The sequence below is a fragment of the Topomyia yanbarensis genome, chromosome 2 (assembly GCF_030247195.1).
Source record: "Topomyia yanbarensis strain Yona2022 chromosome 2, ASM3024719v1, whole genome shotgun sequence".
Classification (NCBI taxonomy): domain Eukaryota; kingdom Metazoa; phylum Arthropoda; class Insecta; order Diptera; family Culicidae; genus Topomyia; species Topomyia yanbarensis.
In genome coordinates, this window is record NC_080671.1 from 170,391,955 (window position 1) to 170,414,847 (window position 22,893).

At 36.2% G+C, this 22,893-nt stretch overlaps 1 protein-coding gene across 1 annotated transcript in view; it reads left to right on the plus strand.

Moving 5' to 3' along the window:
- The window catches only part of LOC131679890 (putative gustatory receptor 28b), a 63,070-nt gene that overhangs the window by 24,524 nt on the left and 15,653 nt on the right, over positions 1–22,893 (plus strand). The window contains exons 4-5 of the mRNA XM_058960641.1: positions 7,381–7,549; positions 15,943–16,081. Of these exons, the coding sequence (XP_058816624.1) occupies positions 7,381–7,549; positions 15,943–16,081 (308 nt within the window). The remainder of the gene's footprint in view (positions 1–7,380; positions 7,550–15,942; positions 16,082–22,893) is intronic.

Genomic DNA, 22,893 nt, shown 5'->3' on the forward strand with positions numbered 1-22,893 from the left:
TCAAATACATTCAGAGTATCGAAATATATTGGTAGAAAACCTTTACAGCAAGATATTCTGTTATTACTGTGTTTGAAAAATCTCTTCCGCGATTTATAAACAATAAAATTCACATTGCATTCAAGGTATGAGTCTCTGAAGCTTGCAAAAAATATATTTAAGTGAACAAGCTTTAAAAAAAATCCCGAATATTAGAAGGACTAGGGGTTTGCCCAGAAACACAAAGAGTGTTTCCGTTTTTTGGAGATAGCATCAATTCTGCGCTTGCTTAGTCCTATCACTAAGCTAGCTAGGTTTTTGATGAGAAGTCTGTCCAAACGCAAATTCCATTACTAATTTAGTTATAGGTTTTGTGTTCTCAACCCGCAATGATGGTTTCAAACAATTTTCTTCTAAGTTCATAAAAAATAGTTTACTTCACTAACTAGAAATGTAGCATGTTGTTTCATATCTCGATTTGCTGCATTCATGTATCCTTCATATTTTCAATGAAATTGTTTAAAATGACATTATCAATAACGCCAAGTCTCTTACTATTTTTGAAGAGTTACTTCTCCATAACTACCTCTATGCGAATTAATCGCTTAATTTTTATATCAAAGTAAATTTGGAAAACTTCTCGCACGTGTCAAACCTTCAAAGTTAAGGATTTTTAAATATTTATCCCACTTTTATCACATTCTTTGACATCATTGGCATATTTTGCAAGAAAATAATCTATAGAGGTTTGAAAACTGTTCCATATTGATTCTCCTTGTTTGTAGCCACAAGCGACATCTGTTAGACTACGTATGCTTCTGAATTTTCAATAATTTATCAAACTTATATTAAGTTTCAGCATTTTCCAAAAAAATTACGATTTACATCTAATCCCCCCCAAATCAAATTTCTGGCTACGCCATTGAGTAGAACTATGAGATTTATGACGTATTTTGACCGCATCTTGATTTTAATTTTGAGTTTGTATATGGTCTACTTCACAATCACTTATGAAGTTTTATATAAGTTTTTTTTTTATATATATTATTTTCTATTTGATTATATTGTTTTGTTTGCATTACATTTCTAATTTAGTATATTGGGTGTTCAGCCACAAGTAGTGACTTTTAATCCCTATTGTTTACATGATTCAGTTAATTATTATTAAATTATAATATGCTTTCGCAGTTGAGTATTTTTTTTCAGTAGGATGTTTTAAACCTACTTGTCTTCTGAATAAGGAGCTGAACAAATCTTATAAACTAACTTATAAACTATAAAGACAATTGTAGATTGCAACGATTTTCGTCGGAAGTTGCTTATAATACTGTTCATCATAATTTCTAATGTTTCTATGTTTGCAAGTCTGTGCAACTCATTTGTGCTAAACCAGGGAGGACGCTTCAAAATCATTTTCAGAATTTTATTCTGAATCCTTTGAAGCGTTTTCTTTCTAGTAGCACAACAACTTGCCCAGATTGGCACTGCATATAGCATTGCCGGTCTAAATATTTGTTTATAAATTAATAGTTTGTTCTTTAGGCAGAGCCTAGAATTCCTATTTATAAGAGGGTATAAACATTTTATATATTTGTTGCATTTTGTTTGGATTTCTTCAATGTGATCCTTAAAAGTGAATTTTTTTTATCGTAAATCAAACCCAAGTATTTAACTTGATCTGTCCACGTTAAATTCAAACCATTAAATTTAATAATATGGTTATTATTTGGTTTAAGAGAAGAAGCTCTTGGCTTATGCGGAAACACAATCAATTGTGTTTTGCCGCATTAGTGGAAATTTTCTATTTTTTCAGGTAATCATTGAAAATATTCAAGCTTCGTTGCAGTCGACTGCAGATAATACGAAGACTTCTCCCAGTGGCTGAGATGCTAGTATCATCACAGAAAAGTGACTTTTTACAGCCTGTAGGTAGATTTGGAAGATCGGAGGTAAAAATATTGTAAAGTATTGGTGCGACGCTTGATCCTTGAGGGACGCCTGCTTTAACGGGTAGCTTATTAGATTTACAATTCTGATAAGAAACCTGTAGGGTACGGTTAGTAAGATAATTTTTAATTATCTTTATTATGTAAATTGGAAAATTGAAATCCCACGTTTTGGCAATTAAACCTTTGTGCCAAACACTGGCGAAAGCTTTTTCGATGTCTAGAAGAGCAACTCCAGTGGAATAGCCCTCTGAGATATTTGCCTTTATCATGTTAGTTACTCTCACAAGTTGATGGGTAGTTGAATGTCCAATACGAAATCCAAACTGCTCAGGAAGAAAAATGGAATTCTCATTGATATGTGACATCATTCTAGTTAGGATGATTTTTTCAAATAATTTACTAATAGAAGAGAGTAAGCTATTTGGTCGATAGCTAGATGCTTCTGCTGGGTTTTTATCTGGCTTCAAAATAGGAATAATCTTTGCATTTTTCCATCTTTCAGGGAAGTACTCTAATTCAAAACATTTGTTGAATATTTTGACCAAGTATCTCATGGTGATTTCGGGAAGGTTTTTAAGAAGAATGTTGAAAATTCCATCATAACCTGGAGCTTTCATATTTTTTAACTTTTTTATGATGGATTTGATCTCATCATAGTTTGTTTCAACAATATCGTCTAGAGACAATACTTGATTTGAAACGTTTTCATATTTTTGTAATGCTTCGGTTTCAACAGGACTCACAACATTGAGATTAAAATTATGAATTATGGTAAAAATCACCGATTATGAAGAATTTCGACCGATTTCTTGAAAGTTTTTGTAAGTCTCCTTTCAAGAAATTAATTTGCTCGCCAGTGCACTGAAAAGGCAAATAGACTGCAGCAATAAAAATGATACCAAGATCAGTTTCAACTTCGATACCCAAACTCTCAATCACCTTGGTGTCAAGAGACAATAGTAGAAGCCACATAATTCAGCAGACTTTTGATCATTCCAACCTTGCCAACCTTCAGGTCTTATGGAAATATAGACTTATATCTTTATTGGTTCATGACTGGATTCCCGAGCAGAGTCTGATAACAAATTGAGAACTAAACTTGATGTGATTTAGTAGGGAATGATTGCTCAGGTTGTTATCATTTTGGTCGTTTTAACGGTTAAAAGACCAAAATCGAAAGCAGAAAAATTGCAATATGACATCAAACAGAAAATTATTTTATCAGTGAAAGCAAATTGGCTCATGATAAAATAAAAACTTACACAGATCGCCAATATCGCGGTCAATCAGGAAAAAAAAGTTTAGATGGTTCACAACCCAATCTGGTTCATAACTCTTCCCTACATTTCACATATTGAATCTTTTTCTTGATTTGGATAAGAAATTAATTTTTGGCCACGGTTTCAACGTAGCTAAAGCTAAAAAATGTATATTAGAAGTACCCATGATATAAACTATATCAATACCGCTCAGTTTCATGCTTTTTCAATTTTGGTCTGAGCTAATTGAAATCAGAAGTGCCTGTTCCGAAGGTTCGTTTATAAGTTCCATTTGACCACGCATTATAATAAAGCTGTCATAACACTAGGCAATCTACGAAAACCAAGTAATAAAATGTGGTTTCAGAAAAGTCACATTTCATTTCTTAATATATATTCTTCTTAGATAACGGAAACCAAATAAAGATTGGGCCGCTCTTTTCTTTTTAAGTTTTCATGGCACCACCAGTGCAGATAGCTAGTATAATTTTATCGGCCTATCTTCATCACGAGGCCCCTAAAATCCGCGGGCCCCTGGTTTTCCGGATTAACAGTGTTTTAGTGCGGAAGGAATTCCCTGCATAAACATGAAATTGAGTGTCAATAGAAATGGCATTAAAATGGCATGAAACAAAAACTGTCTTCTTGGCTATATTGTTATCAACAAATTGAAATATTTTGCCTACCACGCTTGAGTGAGATGCCCAGTGTTTATACTGAGCATACAGTGCACTAACCCATTACAGACATACAATTTGCGTATAATTTAACTAGCCTTATTCTGGCTAATATCTAGCATCTGAGTTTTGTTGAACGTGGCAATCACTAGCGATAAAGTACTCATTTTTGAGTTTTTGTGCTCAGTTTTTTCTAAATTTTATTAAATAATTCGTTTATTCGATTCGGTTCAATGCATTAGCTAAACGGAGCTGTGGGTCTTGCCATGGTTATGTTCGCGAACATCCAATTTTATCCTTGTTTCATACCCTTACGGGTCACGAGTGTGGACTACCTCAATGATGGTGCTGGCTGTTAATTTTGAAATACTTGACGCAGCTTTTCCAATCAATATTACCTTCGCAAACAACTTTGAAAAATATTCCAAGAACGTAGGAGAATGGAAAAAAGTTAACATTAAAATACTAATTTTAAGGGGTCTTCCATATAACATGTTCCTTAACTCGAAAGCTATTAAAGTTAAAGTATATTTTTTTTCTACAACTTTGCCGAAGACATAACGTTTATGTCTTAAGGGGTTATATACAAAGTTGTGGCGAAAAAGTAAGCTAAGATCGTGACTTTGTTAAAGCGTTTTATGCATTTTTTTTTTGAAAAAGCAAAAGACAGCTCGTTTATAGTGCTATAGAAGTTCGAAAAAAAAACAAATTGAATTAAAAAATATATTGAAGGTTGACGGAGTTATGGCCCATCCCCCGTAACAAATTTTTTGGCAGAAGTTTGCGGTGAACGCTCTCCAAACCGAACCGCTCAACTGAAATTAAAAAAGTAAAAAAAAAATATTGAAGAAAAATGTATTGTGGTGTACTTGAACAGATCGGTATCCCAATAAAAACAAGACGTGTTAGCCAAAAAATTGAATTTTGTGGTGTTCAAAATTTTAAACAATAATCCATGGCAAAGAATAAAAAAATGTTGGATGAAAAAGGAACCGTTCAAGTACACGAGAATGTAAAAACAAATAATTCAAAAAAAAAATTATGAAAATCGGATGAATAGTTTTTGCGATATCACGTTCACCGCAACGGTACTTTTCAAACAGCTTAGTTCCGAGATAACTGCGTTTGAAGTTTTGTCTTAACATCATACGCGGAAGAACCAGCAAGCTGCGAACGGCTGTGGTTTGAAATCTAGTGCTCCGATCTAGATGAAATTTCGCACAGATATTTTCAAAAGTATGTACTTTCAGAATATTCAATAGTTTTTTTTTAGATTTTTTGAGTTTTAACTTTGTATATAACGCCTTAATTAGTTCAGGAAATAAATTGCGTATATCACTTATAGGCCCCACGAAGGGCAGACTCCTACGTGCAAGTACTACAACCAGACGGTACATAATGGAACATCTTTTGCGGAAGATACTAAGGAGAACGCATCAGAACCACTACCCGATACAACTTCGGTAAACCAACCCGAAACACAAGCATCAATATAATCAGCTGAGACAGAAGCGCTTGCCAATTTTGTGGCAGTTGTTAAGGTCATAATAACAACTGTAAAAGCAGCATCCAATGCGTCGGAATACACTGCTAGCATCATCGGCTATGAAGCTAACACCAATCATAACGGCTATACGCTCGTAACCCGTTAGGGATATAGGAGAAACACTTGATCCTGAACATTAAGAAACCATACACGATAATGACATTGACGTAAACAAGAGAAAAGCAATCGACCCACAAGATGCACTAGGCGAGCAGACAAACGTTTCCCAGTCACGAAAGAAGGTCTCCCTGCGCAATAGAAAATTGCGTGGATGCGTACCGAAGAACACTCAATAATATTTGTTTTCATTTATTTAAATTTCTACATATTGTAACTATTTAATAGACCCACGGCTCCATTAAGTTACCACAATGAGCCTTGTCAAATAAACGAATAAGAAAAAATTCCTTATGGGTGAATCAATCACTGAACAATATATTCCTGTAAATGCGCAGTCATAAAGTCAAGAACTTCTCCGAAAAAAGTATACTCCTAATGTTAACGGTTTAGACGCTATTGATTTTGAGCACGAAAACAACGTTTGAAAACTCTGTACGATGGAGACTGTCAAGGGATGCAAGTCGAGTTGGTATCCATCTCCGGATCGGTTCATGTCAAGGCAGGTTTTGATATACGTGACAATCGGTACTTGCAGGGATCGAACAGCGTGCTAGCAAAGCTAGCTAATGAGAAAAACAACAAAAACGAGCAATTAGAGAAAAAAATAAATTAAATGAAAAATAGGTTTTTTTATTACATAGGTACGTCGATAGAACTCAGATTTTCTTATGTAAATTTTTTTTCCGACCGTTGAAACTTCAGGTCCCTGTATAAATTAACCTGTTGAAGAGTTATCGACTATTGGTAAAGCTGGAGGTTATCCTTTGGTTTTCAAATACAAGGCATAATTTGATATGAACATGTGAGATTTTTTGACAATATCTTGACCTCATTTGATAGGCTTCAGCGACATGGACTTATGACAAAATGTCAAGTAGATGTTTTGATTCGAAGCTTAAAATTGAAAAAGCCTCGTAAAATTTGGCATACGACATCAAACCATGAAACTATTTCTTTGCTCACGAATTTTACGTCAGGAAATCGGTGTCTGGAGAAAATCAAATGTCGAGGACCTCTCCGTCGGATTAGGGTTGATTTACCCTCGAAGACTACTCGAGTAGATGGCAAGTAAACTGGGATCTAAATGAAACAAAGAAATAGGTATGGCGGTGTGGCTCTCTCTGACGGAGTAGGGTAGATTCACCACCGAGGACTATCCGAGTAGACGAAGCAAAAAACAATGACTCCAACGTAATACGTCTGACGTAAAATTCGTGAGCAAAGAAATAGTTTCATGGTTTGATGTCGTATGCCAAATTTTACGAGGCTTTTTCGATTTTAAGCTTCGAATCAAAACATCTACTTGACATTTTCTCATAAGTCCATTTCGCTGAAGCCTATCAAATGAGGTCAAGATATTGTCAAAAAATCTCACATGTTCATATCAAATTATGCCTTGTATTTGAAAACCAAAGGATAACCTCCAACTTTACCAATAGTCGATAACTCTTCAACAGGTTAATTTATACAGGGATCTGAAGTTTCAACGGTTGGAAAAAAATATTTTTACATAAGAAAATCGGAGTTATATAGACGTACCTATATAGTAACAGAAGAAACCTATTTTTCATTTAATTTCATATTTCACGAAAATTATCCAACACTTCTCTCGCTTAGGTCTAAGTCCAACGTGTCAACAACGCCAAGGCGGCCACAGCTACCGAACGATAATATTGCCACTGATACTGAATTCACTAAGCCGTTCAACAGACATATCACTCTGACTCTCGCGGTCGATGAATTGCAAACCAAAGTGTCACCAAACGAACGAACTCTGCGGCCGCCGGGAACCAGGAAATGCCACCCACAGATACCCGAAAGTTTAATTAAAGCCGAATCGGTTACGCCAGATCACATCAGGATGGAAATTATTAACGATATTAAAAATTTATATGCACATTTGCATTTATTATCGCTGAATATTAATAATGCATATGGGGTGCAGCTGGTGTTCATCCTTATGACGCTGTTCGTTACATTAACCACTTTGCTCTACTACTGCGTTATGAAGGCAATCAGGTACGTGTCTCGGTTTGTCAAATGTGTGCCCACTGGTCGTGATTGAGCACCACCGTTTTGGAGGCTATGCACCGCTTTTTCGATGTGTATTAAGTATTTATGAGCATCCCGCATTCGTTGTAAATACCTTCGCCGTCAAAGCTAGCACAAGACACGAATTTTCATCCTGCACTGCAACGTTGTAAAAACTATGTCATTTCGAGCGTAAGCACATTTCACTGATTTCGAGTAAAGTCGCCGTTGAATTCCATACAACGAAGGAATGCAGAATGGTGAAAAACTAATCCAATCAAGTGGAACGCAATACAATTAAACCGATTTTGAAGGCTAAATTTAATGCTCGGATATATTTAATATCCACCAAGGAACCAATAATAAATTATGCCCTTAATCCAGGGGCGGATCCAGAAAAAAAAATTCTGGAGGGGTCCGAAATTTCGATTTTAAACTGAACATTGTACAATTCGTAATACGTAATGATCTTATATAATGAATATCAGGTTTGCTGGTCAAATTTGGTTTGGAATGATTTTGAGTTTGAAACTAATATAAAATTGAAGCTCATTTAAAATTTCCCAACAAGTAAAATAATTTCGGAGGGGGTCCGAACCCCCAGGACTCTCCACCTGGATCTACCACTGCCTTAATCTTATCGTTTCGTGCTTTACATTTGTCGTAACTACGACTTGCCTTTCAATACTGGGACTCTTTTCCAGTATTTTGGAAAAAAATAACCGGTGAATGCTAGTAACTTTCATTGTACAGAATGGAATTTCACTCTGTTTTGAAATAATCAGTTGGAAAGTGGGCATCAATTTTGGATTAGCCTTTGAAGTATACATGATTTTTTAAATAATGGAAATTATGTGTAAAACAGGGGAAAAATAACACTCTGCCTATTTCAGAAAGAGCCGTCAATACGGGGCGTGTAAGAGACCCAATCAAATAACAAAAAAGTTTTCAAAGTTTGAGCGAATCCTATACATTTCTTTTGTAAGAAATGTAAAAACACGTTAATAACAAATTAGTAAGCAAGCAATTAATTATATAGTTAATTAATTAATTAATTAGTTAACTACATATGCAGCTGCTTGTTTTATTTGCACTCATGTGTGAAATGTGTGTTGTTCTGCGGTCACGAGATATTTTTAAAGTCCTACTGGCAGGCTTGGTTGGGTCTTCGCCTACTGATATGCGACTCATCCGAGGGTTAATTCGTGGGTTTGGTGGGTTAACTAGGGGCAACGCCAATTGGATTAAATTGAACATTTTAACACAGGGTAAGAAGGCGATTATTATGGATGCGGCCGCCTTCATGGACTGACTACAATATTTTGTCTGCTCGGCTCCGTGCTAATAGTTAGGCCAATTGGAAAAAACTATTTTAATTCACCTAGTGGTGCAATCGCGCCTTTCTTATATCTTCAAACTATGATTACATGGCTGGTTATGTACAATATAATTGTGGAAATGTTTATTACATTCTTAGTACGCCTTGCACCTATATACAACGGCTCTCTAGTCACGAACCTGATAAGCTTCGTGTCGATGCTGGAACACTTGAAGTAAAAAAGATATGAGCGTAATAAAATTCAGATTTTTTTTCAAATCAATAAAATCAATCAAATTAATTGCTCATTTTATTAATTTCTTTAATTATAATGAATGAAATTAATAAAAATTATAATATGGACATTATTAAATAAATGAATAAAAAGAAAAAAAATGAATGAAACAAGCGAAATGAGTTAATTGGATGACATGAATTAAATCAATAAAACAAAAAAGTAAAGTAAATGAAAAATGACTCAAACAATTAAAATAAATCAATAACATAAAATGGATAAATAGTATAAATAAAATAAACAGAATAGGTAAAATAAATTTAATAAATATTATAAATAATATAAATGAAATTCATAAATAAAATAAATAAAATAAATTATATAAATAAAATAAATAAATAATAACTTTGGGATATCATCGGCTGTTGGGCACAAAAACACTATTCGTAGCCTTTAAATTTCTTGATGAAGGATATTAAGTATAAAATTAATAACATTAATAAAATGAATAAAACAAATAAAATAACAAAATGAGTATAATTTATACAACGAATCGAACGAAAAAAAAATAACAGAATAAAATGAATTAAATCATTGAAATGAAAAATTAAACAGTTAAAAAAGTTAAAAGATTAATAGAATTGCGTCAAACTGATAATTCTGCTGACATGATTTAAATAAATGATTGAAAAAATTAGTAAAAATATAAAAACGAAGAAACTAAATAAAATATATTAACTGGAGAACATGGATGAAATATATTAAAGAAAACAGCGAATAAAATAAGTTTAATGATTAAATATAATGAATAAATGAATAAATGAATAATGAATAAAATGATCGGAATACGTTCAAAGAATGGAACGAATAAAAAGATGAACTGAATAAAATTAACTCAAATACACAAAATGAACATAAAGAAGCCATTGCTGAGATAATTACATGACATTAGCATTCTCACATATAGGCATACAAAGACATTGGCCCAATTTGTCGGGTTGAGTTAATTGGTATATTAAATTCGGCCTTTCGGGCCTCGGAAAAAGCTTTCAAAGTTTGAGTAAATCCTATACTTTTTATTTGTAAGAAATGTAATTAGGTGCGAAGTCCAAAAAATCGATATTCGTCCAAAAATAAATCGAGAGTGCATAAAAACTGGACGTTCCACGAAATTCTATGTGCGATTCTGTCTATATTTCCGGAAATCTTTCCGGAAACATATAACCGATACGAAATTTTATTTTATTTTATATCTACGGGAAGAATATCCTTTTCATCGGCTTAACTATCTTCAAGAAACTGATGTGAACGCCAGGAACCAATGTGACGAACGTTACCTCGAGAGGGTGAACTGAAGCGTGGGAGGGGGTTGAGCGGGAGGAGCAACCAACCGCATTTTATACCTTCTATTTCATACTTGGTTTGTGAAAATCGGTTTTGTCATCATCAAATAACCGGTGTGACTTTAATTTTGAAATATACCCGAAATCCGGGACTTCCGAAATTGTCGATAGTGGACAATGACTTCAAAGAATCTTTGATTAACCATCACTGATCTCGATCAACGAATCGAAGTAATTTGATATCCATTTCAATATATTTTGAACCAGAGGTATTATGAAAGTTTCTATGGGAAATTCCTGTGTGACCTTACTAACCAATCTATAACTTCGGAACCAAAAGTCAGATCTGAATGAAATTCAAAAGCTGGAAGAGTTTTTCATTTGAAATTGAGTTTGTAAAAATCGGTCATAAGAGTTAACTAGAATGTTTCACTTGCATTTTCCACCCTAGAACGTTGCACAGGGGTACAAATGTACCCCACGCGTTTGATCGCAATTTTCGCAGGTAAAAATACAAACAAAATAAATGTATATACATCATTTTCTTTGTTTTTTTATTGCAAAAACAGCTGTGTAAGTGAAAGTACAAAATTTATTGAATCAATGATACATAAATTTGCTTGAACAAAAAAGATGAAAAAATCTGACTTTTCAAAAAAATTACTATAGAGGAATTCTACGAAGGTCCGTCTCTAAAATCGTGACCGGCCATCTTATGTGGTTTTTGTTTGAGGCGAAACTGAGTCAGTTCCTAACCCCAACTGCTGTCAAAATGTATGAACTGACAGCAGTTGGGGTTAGAACCTGACTCAGTTTCAGGTTCAAGCGAAATCGCCATTAGATTCCGATAAAACTTTACAGGTTCAACCGGCATGGAAGACTAAACATTTTCACAGTCAATAAGATTATTTTGACTCAAGCGTAATTTTTTAAAAGGGCGTAAACGTTTCCACGTGCAATAATTTCAATTTTTTTTATTCGATTACACAATTTTATACAGTAAAACTATCTGAGAACGAGTTACAGGTAATGAATATTTCTGCACGAAAAAATATACACTGAAAAAAATGTTGTTTTCGCAAAAACAAAAGTTTATGATAAAAATTTAAATTACAAAAAAAACCATTTTTTCTAATTTTTTTATATTTTGTCAACAAAAATATAAAGAGAAAGGAAACATTTTGAATGTAGTTTCATGATGGAGAAATTATCAGCAAAAAGTTTTTCTAAAAAAGAAATTCGCTATTTTTTTGAAAAAGTGCAATTATCTGGAAGAGTGAAAGTTTAAAAATCGAGATTTGGAAAATACCACGAAATGGGGGGGGGTGGGGGGGAATTCAAATCAAAAAAATATTAATGACCAGTAATACATTGGTAGCACACAACGTTACTGTTACAACAGTTACTGTGCGCAAATTATACTTGCGAGCCATTGTCTTGAAAAACTATAAAAAATAAATAATAAAACAATAGAAATCATCAAAAATGAGAATGATTTTTTTCTACTTCAAAATCAAATTAAATTAATGGAATAAATGATTAAAAACGATTATATAATACTAATTGTTACTTACATAGTGAAACAACCAGTGTTTAAACTGGTATTGCCACGAATCACATTTCCACTGACAGCACGAAACCTGACGAAACACTAACCGCAACCGTATACTGGGGTGCAAACTTTGACACCTGCTTCCACGAAGTCTATAAGCAAACTTGCTATACCACCTTTTCCTACTCCTACTAGGAACTCTAAATTGAATTGTGGTTAGGGTCGATAAATACCGAATTATCGTCTTCACATTTGTACCCCAGTGCAACGTTCTAATGTTAACTGAGAAACAAGTGTGACATGAACTTTGAAGTTAGAAAGTTTTTCGGGGCTTCAAGAACCGTCACAACTGGCCAACGTGATCAAAGCTACTTCTATTGGTTATTAGTGATCTAGACTCACATATTTAAGTAATGTTATACAAATTATAATATAATGTATCATTTGGACATCATGGGGAGACCAGTTTATTGGGAATTTCCTTTGTGACCGCACTCTTCAACCCGTAACTCCGGAACCGGAAGTCCGATAAATAAAAAAAATCAATAGCTTCCGATGGTAAGGTTGTTTGTGAGAGGTGACATTATTTGCCACATACAGACATACAGATATACACACACAACACACTTACATACATAGCGGGGATTCAAATGGCTCATGGAATCGTGAGAAATCTAACGGTATGGTAGATTCACCACCGTGAACTATCCGATTATGTAGTGATAAAAGTGGGAGCTAATTGGCTCACGAAACAGGCATCGCTACGGAAAGCAATTCTGCCGCCAGGAAACTCTTAGCTGGAGTAGGGTAGTTCCCCGCCGGATAATATCCGAGTAGATCTGGATAAAGCTTGGAGCTAAATGGCTCAAGGAAGAGGGTATGGGGAGAAATTTATTCGTCGGGGAACTACCAGTCAAAGTAACGTTATTTCATCGTCGGGGACTATCCAAGTAAATTGTGACGAGGTGGGGTGCTGACTGACTTATGAAAACAGGAGCTAAAGGGCACTTGGAATCAGCAGTTCAATGGCTCACCGGGACGAGAGTTAAATGGTGAAGTAATAGATGAAGATAAGAAATAAGAGAAGAGTCGTAAGTAAAATCAAAGCTCATATGTCGAGCCACTCCATGAACCAAGTGAAGCCATGCTCGATTTTTTTAAATTAAGAAGCAGCAAAATTGACCTTTTCCAACGGTATGCTAGTACATTCTCCTTTGCATTTTTTGTGATTTTTTCATAAAAATATGTAAATGGTTCCACATTTTTCCAAAAGAATAATTTTTTTGTGCCGAATTCCACGAAAAAGGTTTTTTGGGTCAAGTTTTTCAGGGCATATTAAACGTGGTTTTGGGTTGCATTCGACTAAACCTACTAATTATCTTAGGCTACTTGAAAAGTTCATTAACGGTTTGTTTTTTTTTTGCTACAGTGTAATCATGTTAAATTGAGAAAGCCTCTTCCGAATCCACAAAAGTATTTTTCCCTCTTTTGTTAAAAAAATGTGAAGTACAATTACTAGTATATAAAAAAATTTACAAAGAACGCACTGAAAAAAGCTATACATTTAATTTTAAGTCCATTTATCCATTATGTGTTTTAATAATAATTCTAAGGAGTGTTAAATAAGGCAACAAATTAGGACTTGACATTTTTTTGTAGAAGACCAAACACTGCGACCAGTATTTAGAACCACTTTGATAGCTGGTAAGGCTTGACATAAATAGAAGAACATTATACGTAAGAGTTCCCAGGAGAGAAACCATTCGTATTTTCAAAATTATGTGCTTCTATGGAAATAAGTGGCTTTTAGTTTCAAATTTGATTCTTCAATTTGTTCGCAATCACAGTACTCAAAGTGACCAACTTCCTGCAATGAATTCCAGAAATAATGAAAAATACTACAGAACTTTTTCTTGGACGTCTAAACAATCGGTTACAAAGCTGGAATTACATATTACACATGATATTTGATTGTGCTGTACGAAAAAAAAATTATAAACCAACGTTTCCGTGTACATTTCTTTTTGTTTACCTTTCACCGTTTGTGGAGAACTTTGTGGCGAAATTTTTACTTCGCTTTCCGCAGTGGCAGATTGCTGTCAAATAAAATGATTCGAAGAGAATATTTTCAAGTTGACACGATCGTTAACAGATCAATTCCGGTATTTGTTAAAAATTAACTTTGCCGTATGTCTAGTTTTGTGCACAACTCTGTTTGGTCAATATTTCCACCAATTTTTTTTCCAATATCAAGTATTGCATTGTTGGAATTTCTTGCAAAATTTCCTTTCATTGTTACTCCAGGCTTTCAAATTACTGATTTTGTTCATTTTTCACTGTTGGAACAATGCTGAAAATCCGTAATATACAACTCCGGATTTTCCATGTTAGCAAACTAACTCTCTTTCATTTTGACCAAAACAAAATACACTACTTCTAAGTTCACAGGATAGAGAAACAATACACTTCAAAGAGAAAGTGGAAAACTTAGTTATAATCTGTGCAGTTAGACAAAGGTTATAGTCAGTTGTTTAGTGTAGCAATAATTTAATGCTCGCCCTTTAGGCTAGTCAAAATCAACAGCAGTAGGGTTGCCACTCCTCCGGGTTTGATCGGGGAACTCCGGTTTTTGGAGACGATCTTCAGCCGTCTGGGTTTTACTTTAATTTCTTTGGGTCTAGGGAGACGATGAAAAATTTTAACGGAATTTGTTTGTTTCAAAAGTAGTCTTCCGGAGTTAAAGTTGGCTGCTCCTGCAGCGTTCCCTAATTGTTGGCTAGGGAGAAAAGCTTTGCTCCTTTTCTGGATCCTCCCGATCGACTGTGATGGCGATGGCGTAACCGACTGGTTTGAGCCGCAGTGTGCTTCAAAAACGTTGTCTACTCTAGTTCTACTCGCCTTTAACTGGGGCGGACGGCAAACCTCCACAGCGAGAATGACTGGTGTTTTTGAATTTTTGTCGTTAGCCAGGGAAGTAAAATTCCACACTTATCTAAATCGACAAAACGGTTTTCAAACGCGGATTTGAGTCTAATGAGAAAAGTTCAGAACAGTGGTGTGGATTATGCTTTGCCAAAATAAAGTTATTGATACCTCGACTAGTTACAAAAAGAATGGTAGAGTTTATTCTTGTTGCATTTAAACTCAGCAGGTAGGTCTGGTTTCAACGTATACTTGTTTTTTATGAAAAGTTATCCCAGGTTAGTAAAAATCTCTAGGTGAAAGCCTCACTGGAGCTGGCAACCCTAAATAGCACCAATCACTCGATTATCATTCACCAACTCCAGTTCAGTGTTTTTTCTCAGAAAGTCCAAATCCTTACGATCTTTTTGTTGGCATGTGCACAGTTAAACAAAATTTTAAATTTTCGTAGCATCCAATCGAAAACAGACCGAAAGAGTTAATTGGAAGCAATTATGTGAAAAAAAACTGTGACAGGATTCGATCCTCCCACTCTTTGGGCTTTATTTTGTGTAGATCTATGTTAGTTAATTCGTATGTGTTAATTTCGTATGTCAATTTTTGTTGTTTTGTTTATTGTTATTGTTTGATGGTTTCAAGTGATCTTATCAGCTAAATTATATTTTGAAGCCTAAATTTTCTCAATCCCGCAAGTTTTTTTTGCTTTTCGTCAAATTTAAAATAATTTCCTTCTTCCATCCAAGCATTTTGCTGCTTACCCACTAGTATCTACATAGCATAATTTCCGATACTTCCGACAGGATCCTGATTAAGGAGTATTGAATCCGTAAATATAAATTAACTGCAAATTCCGGGATGTGCTGCGGAAATTGCATACTTTGGATCACCCCAAAGAATGGTCCTTTTTTGCGTTGCACTACCCACACGCACGAGTTCACATGTCATACCCAGCAATACGAAAATAAACATCAAATTTTCCAACCCACATCACAAACATACACATTCCCACAGGATTCTACTACAACGGCCGGCATCGTACGAGGCATTAATTGAACGCTGCTGGGAAGTGCTGAGCACCCTGTTCTGGGCCGCTGTTTGCATCTTTCGTATATTTCGAATCTGCAACATTTGTAATTCGGCAAAAAACGAGGTATGTATGTTCCAGCTGTCTAATCGTAAAAACATCACCCGGACTGTTCCGGGGACTTAGAGTGGGTTGGTACTCCCGTATCCCCGTACGGTTGAATAGATCCAGTTCGCATCAAGAGGCATTCCAGTGTTCACTCATCCTTCCTACTCCTGCGACCAGCAATTTTCCACAGAAATAGGCCCTAAAAGTGTCGGGATGACATGTTTGCCCGAGCTTGCTCTGCATATTCCGGTCGACAGCAGAGGATGACCTGCATTCGTTGTTCCAACTGTGCGTGTGAACCGTTGAAATTGATACAATTTATGCTAAAATATGATGATAAACTTACGGTTCGGTCGCATCACATCATTTCGTGTTAGATTCCGGATGATAACCGATTTCATAAACACTAAAATGGAGTTACGAACTCTTTTTTACGTAATATTTATTTTACGTAACTTTTTCACGAACTAAAGTTGAAATAACGTACAGTACAGTATGAAGTTGTATACAATTTAATATATTCTTAGCTAACCATCACTAATAAAGGTTGGATATTTTCGGAATGAGGTTGACGAGTGTATGATGAAAATCTATACCTAAAGTCATTTTGAAATCCACGATGGCGACTTTCCTCTTAGACAAATTCTCTAGAACATTGTTCATGCCAACACGAACAAATGTTGGTAGCATCCGTTCAGAGTTTATTGAAACTGTCTTTTGAAAAGGGTTAAACTTGTTTTCTATTTTTTTTTTAAAATGGCTGTAGTCTAAAAATGACAAATCCTACAAAAAAAAGTTTTAGGAGTGTTTTCACAAAATTAGTCAAATTTTCGAATAAAAATATCGAACAAAATTTTCATCGACTCCTAGACTGAAAAAAATCGATTTTAAATATTCAAAGTCGATTTTTTTAAAAAAAACCTTTCTTTGATTTGGATGAAATTTCGTTTCAAAATAAATAATTATGTTTCCTACCTACCGTCAAAAATTCAAGTTGGGCACTTTGAAGAAAAAAAAGTTACTTGAAAAAAAACTTTTCCTTTTTTCAGTGTATTTTTATCGAAAACTAAACCAATGAAAGTCATAATCATCTCAGAATCCAATTTACCCATTTCTAGTTGCCTGATAGATGCAAAAAGTATCACTAACGAATTTGGTATTCGTTTGGAATATTACCCTGGTTACCTGCTCCTTACCTGCATCTATACTCATTTTACCAAATAACAGTAATATACCCAGTCAGTCTAGACTCTAGACTGTGACTCTGCACTCTTCACGCTGGATTCAGGATACATGGTTCTGGCCTCGATATTCTGTGTTCTGGACTCTGGACTCTGAACTATGGTCTCTGAGGTCTTGATTCTGGACTCCAACCTCTAGACTCTAGACTCTGAAGTCTGGACTCTGAACAGTGGAATCTGCAATCGGGATTTTAGATTCTGGATTCTTTACTCTCATCGCTGGATGATGAACTCTTGGCGCTGGCCTCGAATTTCTGTGCTATGCACTCTGGACTTTAAACCATGAGCTCTGGTATCTGGGTATTGATTCTTCACTCTGGAATCTGAACTCTAGACTCTGGACTCTGAACTTTAGGCTCTGCACTCGGGTCTCTAGATTCTGGACTGTTGGCTCTTTTCTCGGGACACTGGACTCTGGATTCTGGTTTCTGGGCTCTGTGCTCTGGACTCTGGGCTCTGAGCTCGGAACACTGGGCTCAGTATTTTGAGTTGAGGACTGTTGTCTCTGGTCTCGGGACTCTGGATCCTTGTATCTGTGCTCTGTGCTCTGGACTCTGGGCTCTGAACTCGCGACACAGGGCTCAGTATTTTGGGTTGAGGACTCTGCTCTCTGGACTCTGAACTCTGGTCTCAGGATTCTCGTTCCAGGACTCTGAGGTCTAGATTATGGACTTTGAACTCTGGACGCTGCACCCTTCACGCTGGGTTCTGGACTCTCGCCTGGAGATTCTGTGTTATGGACTCTGGATTCTGGTATCTGGGTTCTGGGCTCTGTGCTCTGGAGTCTGAACTCTTGCCTTGAGTACTTCGGACTCTGGATTCTGGTCTCAGAGCTCTGGGCTTTGGCCACAATAATTTAGGTTAAGGACTCTGTGCTCTGGACCCAGGATTCTCGACTTTGTTCTCTGTACTCTGAACTATGGACTCTGCATTCTTAACTCTGGATGCTGAGCTCTCGCCTTGAGATTGTGTGCTATGGACTCTGGACTGTAGACTGTGGTCTCTGACTCTGGTCTCTCTCCTCGGGACCTTGAGTTCTGGTGGCTGGGCTATGGAATCTAAACTCTGGATTATCGAATCTGAACTCAGGATTCTGGACTCTGAGCTCTGGAATCTGGACTCTAAACGCTGGCCTCACTATTTTGGGTTGGGGGCTCCAGGCTTTGGATTATGTGCTGAGAAATCTGGACTCAGTATTTTGGGATAAGAACTCTAGATTCTGGTTTCTGGTCTTTGGGCTCTGAAGTCTAGGTTTGGGACTCTGGGCTCTGGTATCTGAACTCTGAACTCGGAAGTCGATAAAGAATTTTTTCAATATTTTTATTCAAAAATTTGACAAATTTTATGAAAACCACTCCTACTATATTTTTTGAAGGATTTGTCATTTTTGGACTATAGCTATTTGAAAAAATTGATAAAAATTAAAGGGTTGTGTACAGGACACGACCACGGGGACATTAAAAATATAGCTTTTTTCAAGAGCGTGCAAATGAATTTTATCTATCACACATATCGACACACGTTCTTGTTCACTCGCCTGTTTTCGTATGTTACAATTTGCTATATACCCTCCCCATTAAAAGATAATTTATTGAAGGTCTTTTAACGGTAATCTATTAATTAATCAAGTATCTTACTAGGTGATTGGCATTATTTGGCTGATCCATCTAGTAAAAATAGGCTGGTCTGTCCAGAAAATATATTCAAAGGAAAAGTTCCATATTGAAAGCTGTGATGAGGAAACCCACGCCCGCCAACGGAAATATACAGATTCTCCAGAAAATATGAAATTTCATTTTCCATTTAAATTTTCAATAATGTACTAATGAACTTAAGTAAACAATCTTAAGTTTAAGTATTTCTTGATCGATTAGTGGTGGAAAAATGAAATTATTTGATAAATTACATTGTTATGCAACGTTCGCACTACCAGTTAAAACGGGTTTTTATGCTATCTTGGTGACATTTTTCTTGTTGCTAATTATTAAAACGTGTTATAACTCTGTAGTGTAAACATTGTATTATTAAACCAATTCTGCAGCGTTTTATGTTATATAGGTGTTTTATGTGGTAATAGGACTGACATAATTATATCTTCAGTACAGCGGTTTGTTTCAAAATTTAAAACAGATTTATTTTAAAATTTAAATTAGTATACGCAACCGTATTTGTTGTATACCTTAAAACGCAATTAGAACTGTGTTTTAAATACATAGGGTAGGGCAGATATTCTGACTGGTTAAACTGGGAAAACAATTTTAAGTCCAGTAACGCTTAAGACATGGCTTGAATTTGAATCGAAAAAGAACACCCGCTTCAACTGCTGCTGGGACGGTAAGTTCTGTTTTAAAATTTTCCGTTGTGTGCAGTACGAAACAAAAGTGTTTGAAATTAGAAAACAAAAAGTTCTGCTAGGAATGTGATTGTTTCCGATGCAATTACACTCAGATTTTTCACGCAGGGGATACAGGCCGTGTAAATGAAAACCGCATAAATTTAAAAAAAAACGCGTTAATGAAAACCGCGTAAATTTCAAAATCCGCGTAAAAAACCTGAGTGTACTCTCCTATATATAATACTACGCTGCTGAACAGTGCAATAACTACAGAAGCACGTTGTCAGATGCCTTACTGATAAAAAACATATAACCGAAATATGAAACATGAAAACCAAAAGGCTCTTTACCCTACGCAGCTACAAAGCGCCGTAAACATGGATTAACAAGTTACAACGCACACGTATGCATAAAAATATATTTTTTTTCAAACGCAACACTCTTAAGCAGCACACACCGTATTGAATTAAATCCAAACCACCCCGCCCACCCACTTTGAAAATCATTCTGTGACACCATGCTGGTACCCGACAAATCCGCACACGGCCACCGCTGCCGAAAATGCATAGCGTCTACCGCTTATTGTAGTGCCCAGACACTGCAGCCATGATCTTACCCGTTCGACATAAGAACAAAAACTGATTCAAACGGGTACGCGTCACCTCTATTTATAAACTAACCGTATATGGTTTAGTCACTTAGGTGCGAGTGTGTGCAAATGCCAACGTTACCGAAAATCGATAGCGCTTATTGCATCGCCCGGAGACGACGTTGCTCGTGTGGGATAAGAGCCAGCGATGCCAGATTCTCGCGATATTAAATCTGTAGATTTGCTCTGCAAAGAAACAAAAGTATTCCAAATTAGGTTTTACACCAACCGGCATAACCCCACAAAATGATGAACTTCGTTTCACAATTCTCGGTGGTTTGTTTACATAGGAGTTACGTGAGTTCGAATGTGACAGATGAGCACCCGTTGCACTCGAACTCACGCAACTGACAAAGTAACCAAACCACCGATAATTGTCAAACGTGAACTTCATTCAGCAAGAGTTCATTCGTGTCGTCATCTTGCAGAACTCAATAGTGTTTTTCACCCCATTTAGGGATTGTGTGCCCAAACTCAATTCCAAGTTAAAGTTATATTCATTAATGAATTGATATTTAATACTCTACAAATGCTTCTTACTAGTAGGCAGCATTTTCAATACACAACAGCAGTAAAAAGCATTTTAAAATAGCAATCCAACCGACTTATTCAAGACGCACTGTTAAGGCCTATTTGTAACCTAAAAATTAGCAATGCTGAAAAATTTCTTAAAATTATATCACACAATGGATGAAAAGTATTTTTTAGTCCATATTGTCCTTGTAAAGCTTCAAATTTTATATGACAATATCTATAGAATTGTTCAGTCTAGTCGAGGGTTCTAACGTCGCTCATGTTGTTCGTTCAGGAACCATTCTTGTTAGTTCTACAGTAAGAATACAAGTTTTCAAAATATTTTTTATGTCAGTAATTGTGAGATATCGTGATATTAGTTTCGTTCCTTTGCACAACAAATTTGTATCGCACCTTTGAGCGTTATATGGAACAACAAATATTTGAAATCCCATCGCTTGGTTTCAACCGATTTAACGTGAGATATCTCTCTGGTTATTCTTTTTTAACCATCGTTATCTGCCCTTTTCGTTTCGTTTCACTTAATCGTACGCTGCCTGGAAATTCACAATCGGATGGTGAGTCAGCTTGTCGTATTTTCGAAATTTGTCTAAGATATATCGCAGAGTAAACGTCTGGTCCGTCGTAAATCGTCTGTTTTGGTATTCACCGTCACCCGATTCAGCCACGGGGCGCAGTCTTTTAAACAGAACAGGGTGTTCATAGGCGATATTGAGGATTGTTATGCGATATTGAGGATCATGCAGTGGATTGCTTCGTCCTGCTTGTCACTCCCGATTTTTAGATGTTCGAACGGGATTCTGTTATTGCCATCTGGTCACTTATTCTTAATACTTATTGGTGATTGTGCTATCCCAAATTTTTGTTATATTGTTCGTTTATATGACGCTATTCAATGCGGAGCCATTGCCTTTTATATATTTACAACAAATAAAGATAAAGATTTTTTCAATAGGCTAGTAGTATTTCCGTCGCGCAATTAACTATTGCGCGTGGAGCTTTTTTGTGGGGGGTATTTGTAGCAATGCCTGACGGTCATTCAGTCTGCTTCTTTGGTCGTCACTTCGTCCATGCTAACAACGCAGCAGTTGCCTTGAATTTAACGGTCAGTTGGCTTTGTATACTTCTTCGATTTGCTGACTACGGTCGTGAAACCTTCCGAAATGTCCCACATCAAATTGAACCACGGAAAAACGCTGTAAAAAATTACCAAGTTTGTCCGATTCTTTTCAAACTTTCAGACAATGCAATATAACCCATTAGTAAGTTTTTGGCATATTTATTTTATTCAACTACAACACCACAACCTTACGCTCGCACATTACGCTTAGCTCCCCTCATTAGTTTCTGTACAACATCTAGCTCCAGCTTATCCTGTACGGAAACCCATTTTTTCTTCATGTCTTCCTCAGATTTGACCTCCTTGGGATGCTTCCGTAGTGCCTGCTGAATTTTTCGATGTACCTTAGTTCCGGTTCATTTCCTTGGGTACGAACTTTCGCCCCGTAGGCTTCCTACCATTCCAGGACAACTTTTGAATAGTGGCTCGAAGCTAGATCCGGCCAGAAGATCCTATGACCCTCGGGTTATTTCAACAGAGGAAACAGTGGCTTCTGAATACACTCCTCGAGATAGATCTCCCTGCTTACAGTCTCGGTAGTCAGGAAAGGCTTACTCCGTTTGCCACAAAAGCAAATCGATTGACAAATCATGTATTTATTGGCAAACTTTGAAAGTTTCTGCTTCCTTACTTCCTCCGGAACATCAAATTTGTGCTGGGTGGTGAAGAATAGTTGCCCCAGAAGCTACAGAATGTCCGCCTTGACGCAAGTCTTATTATCCATGATGAGATAATGAGGCTTCGTCAGCATCTGGGTGTACAGTTTTCACGTCCATGACTTTCCCACCATATTTTTCCGTTCGTCGCGATTTGGAGCCTTCTGCACTTTGTACTTTGTTCCTCCCGGCCTTTGGCTCTCTGAACCAAAGACTTGGACAGATTCAACTTTTTAGGCACACCCCTGACCGAAGCATTGGATTACGCTTAAACTCTTTCACTACACGCTTGTGA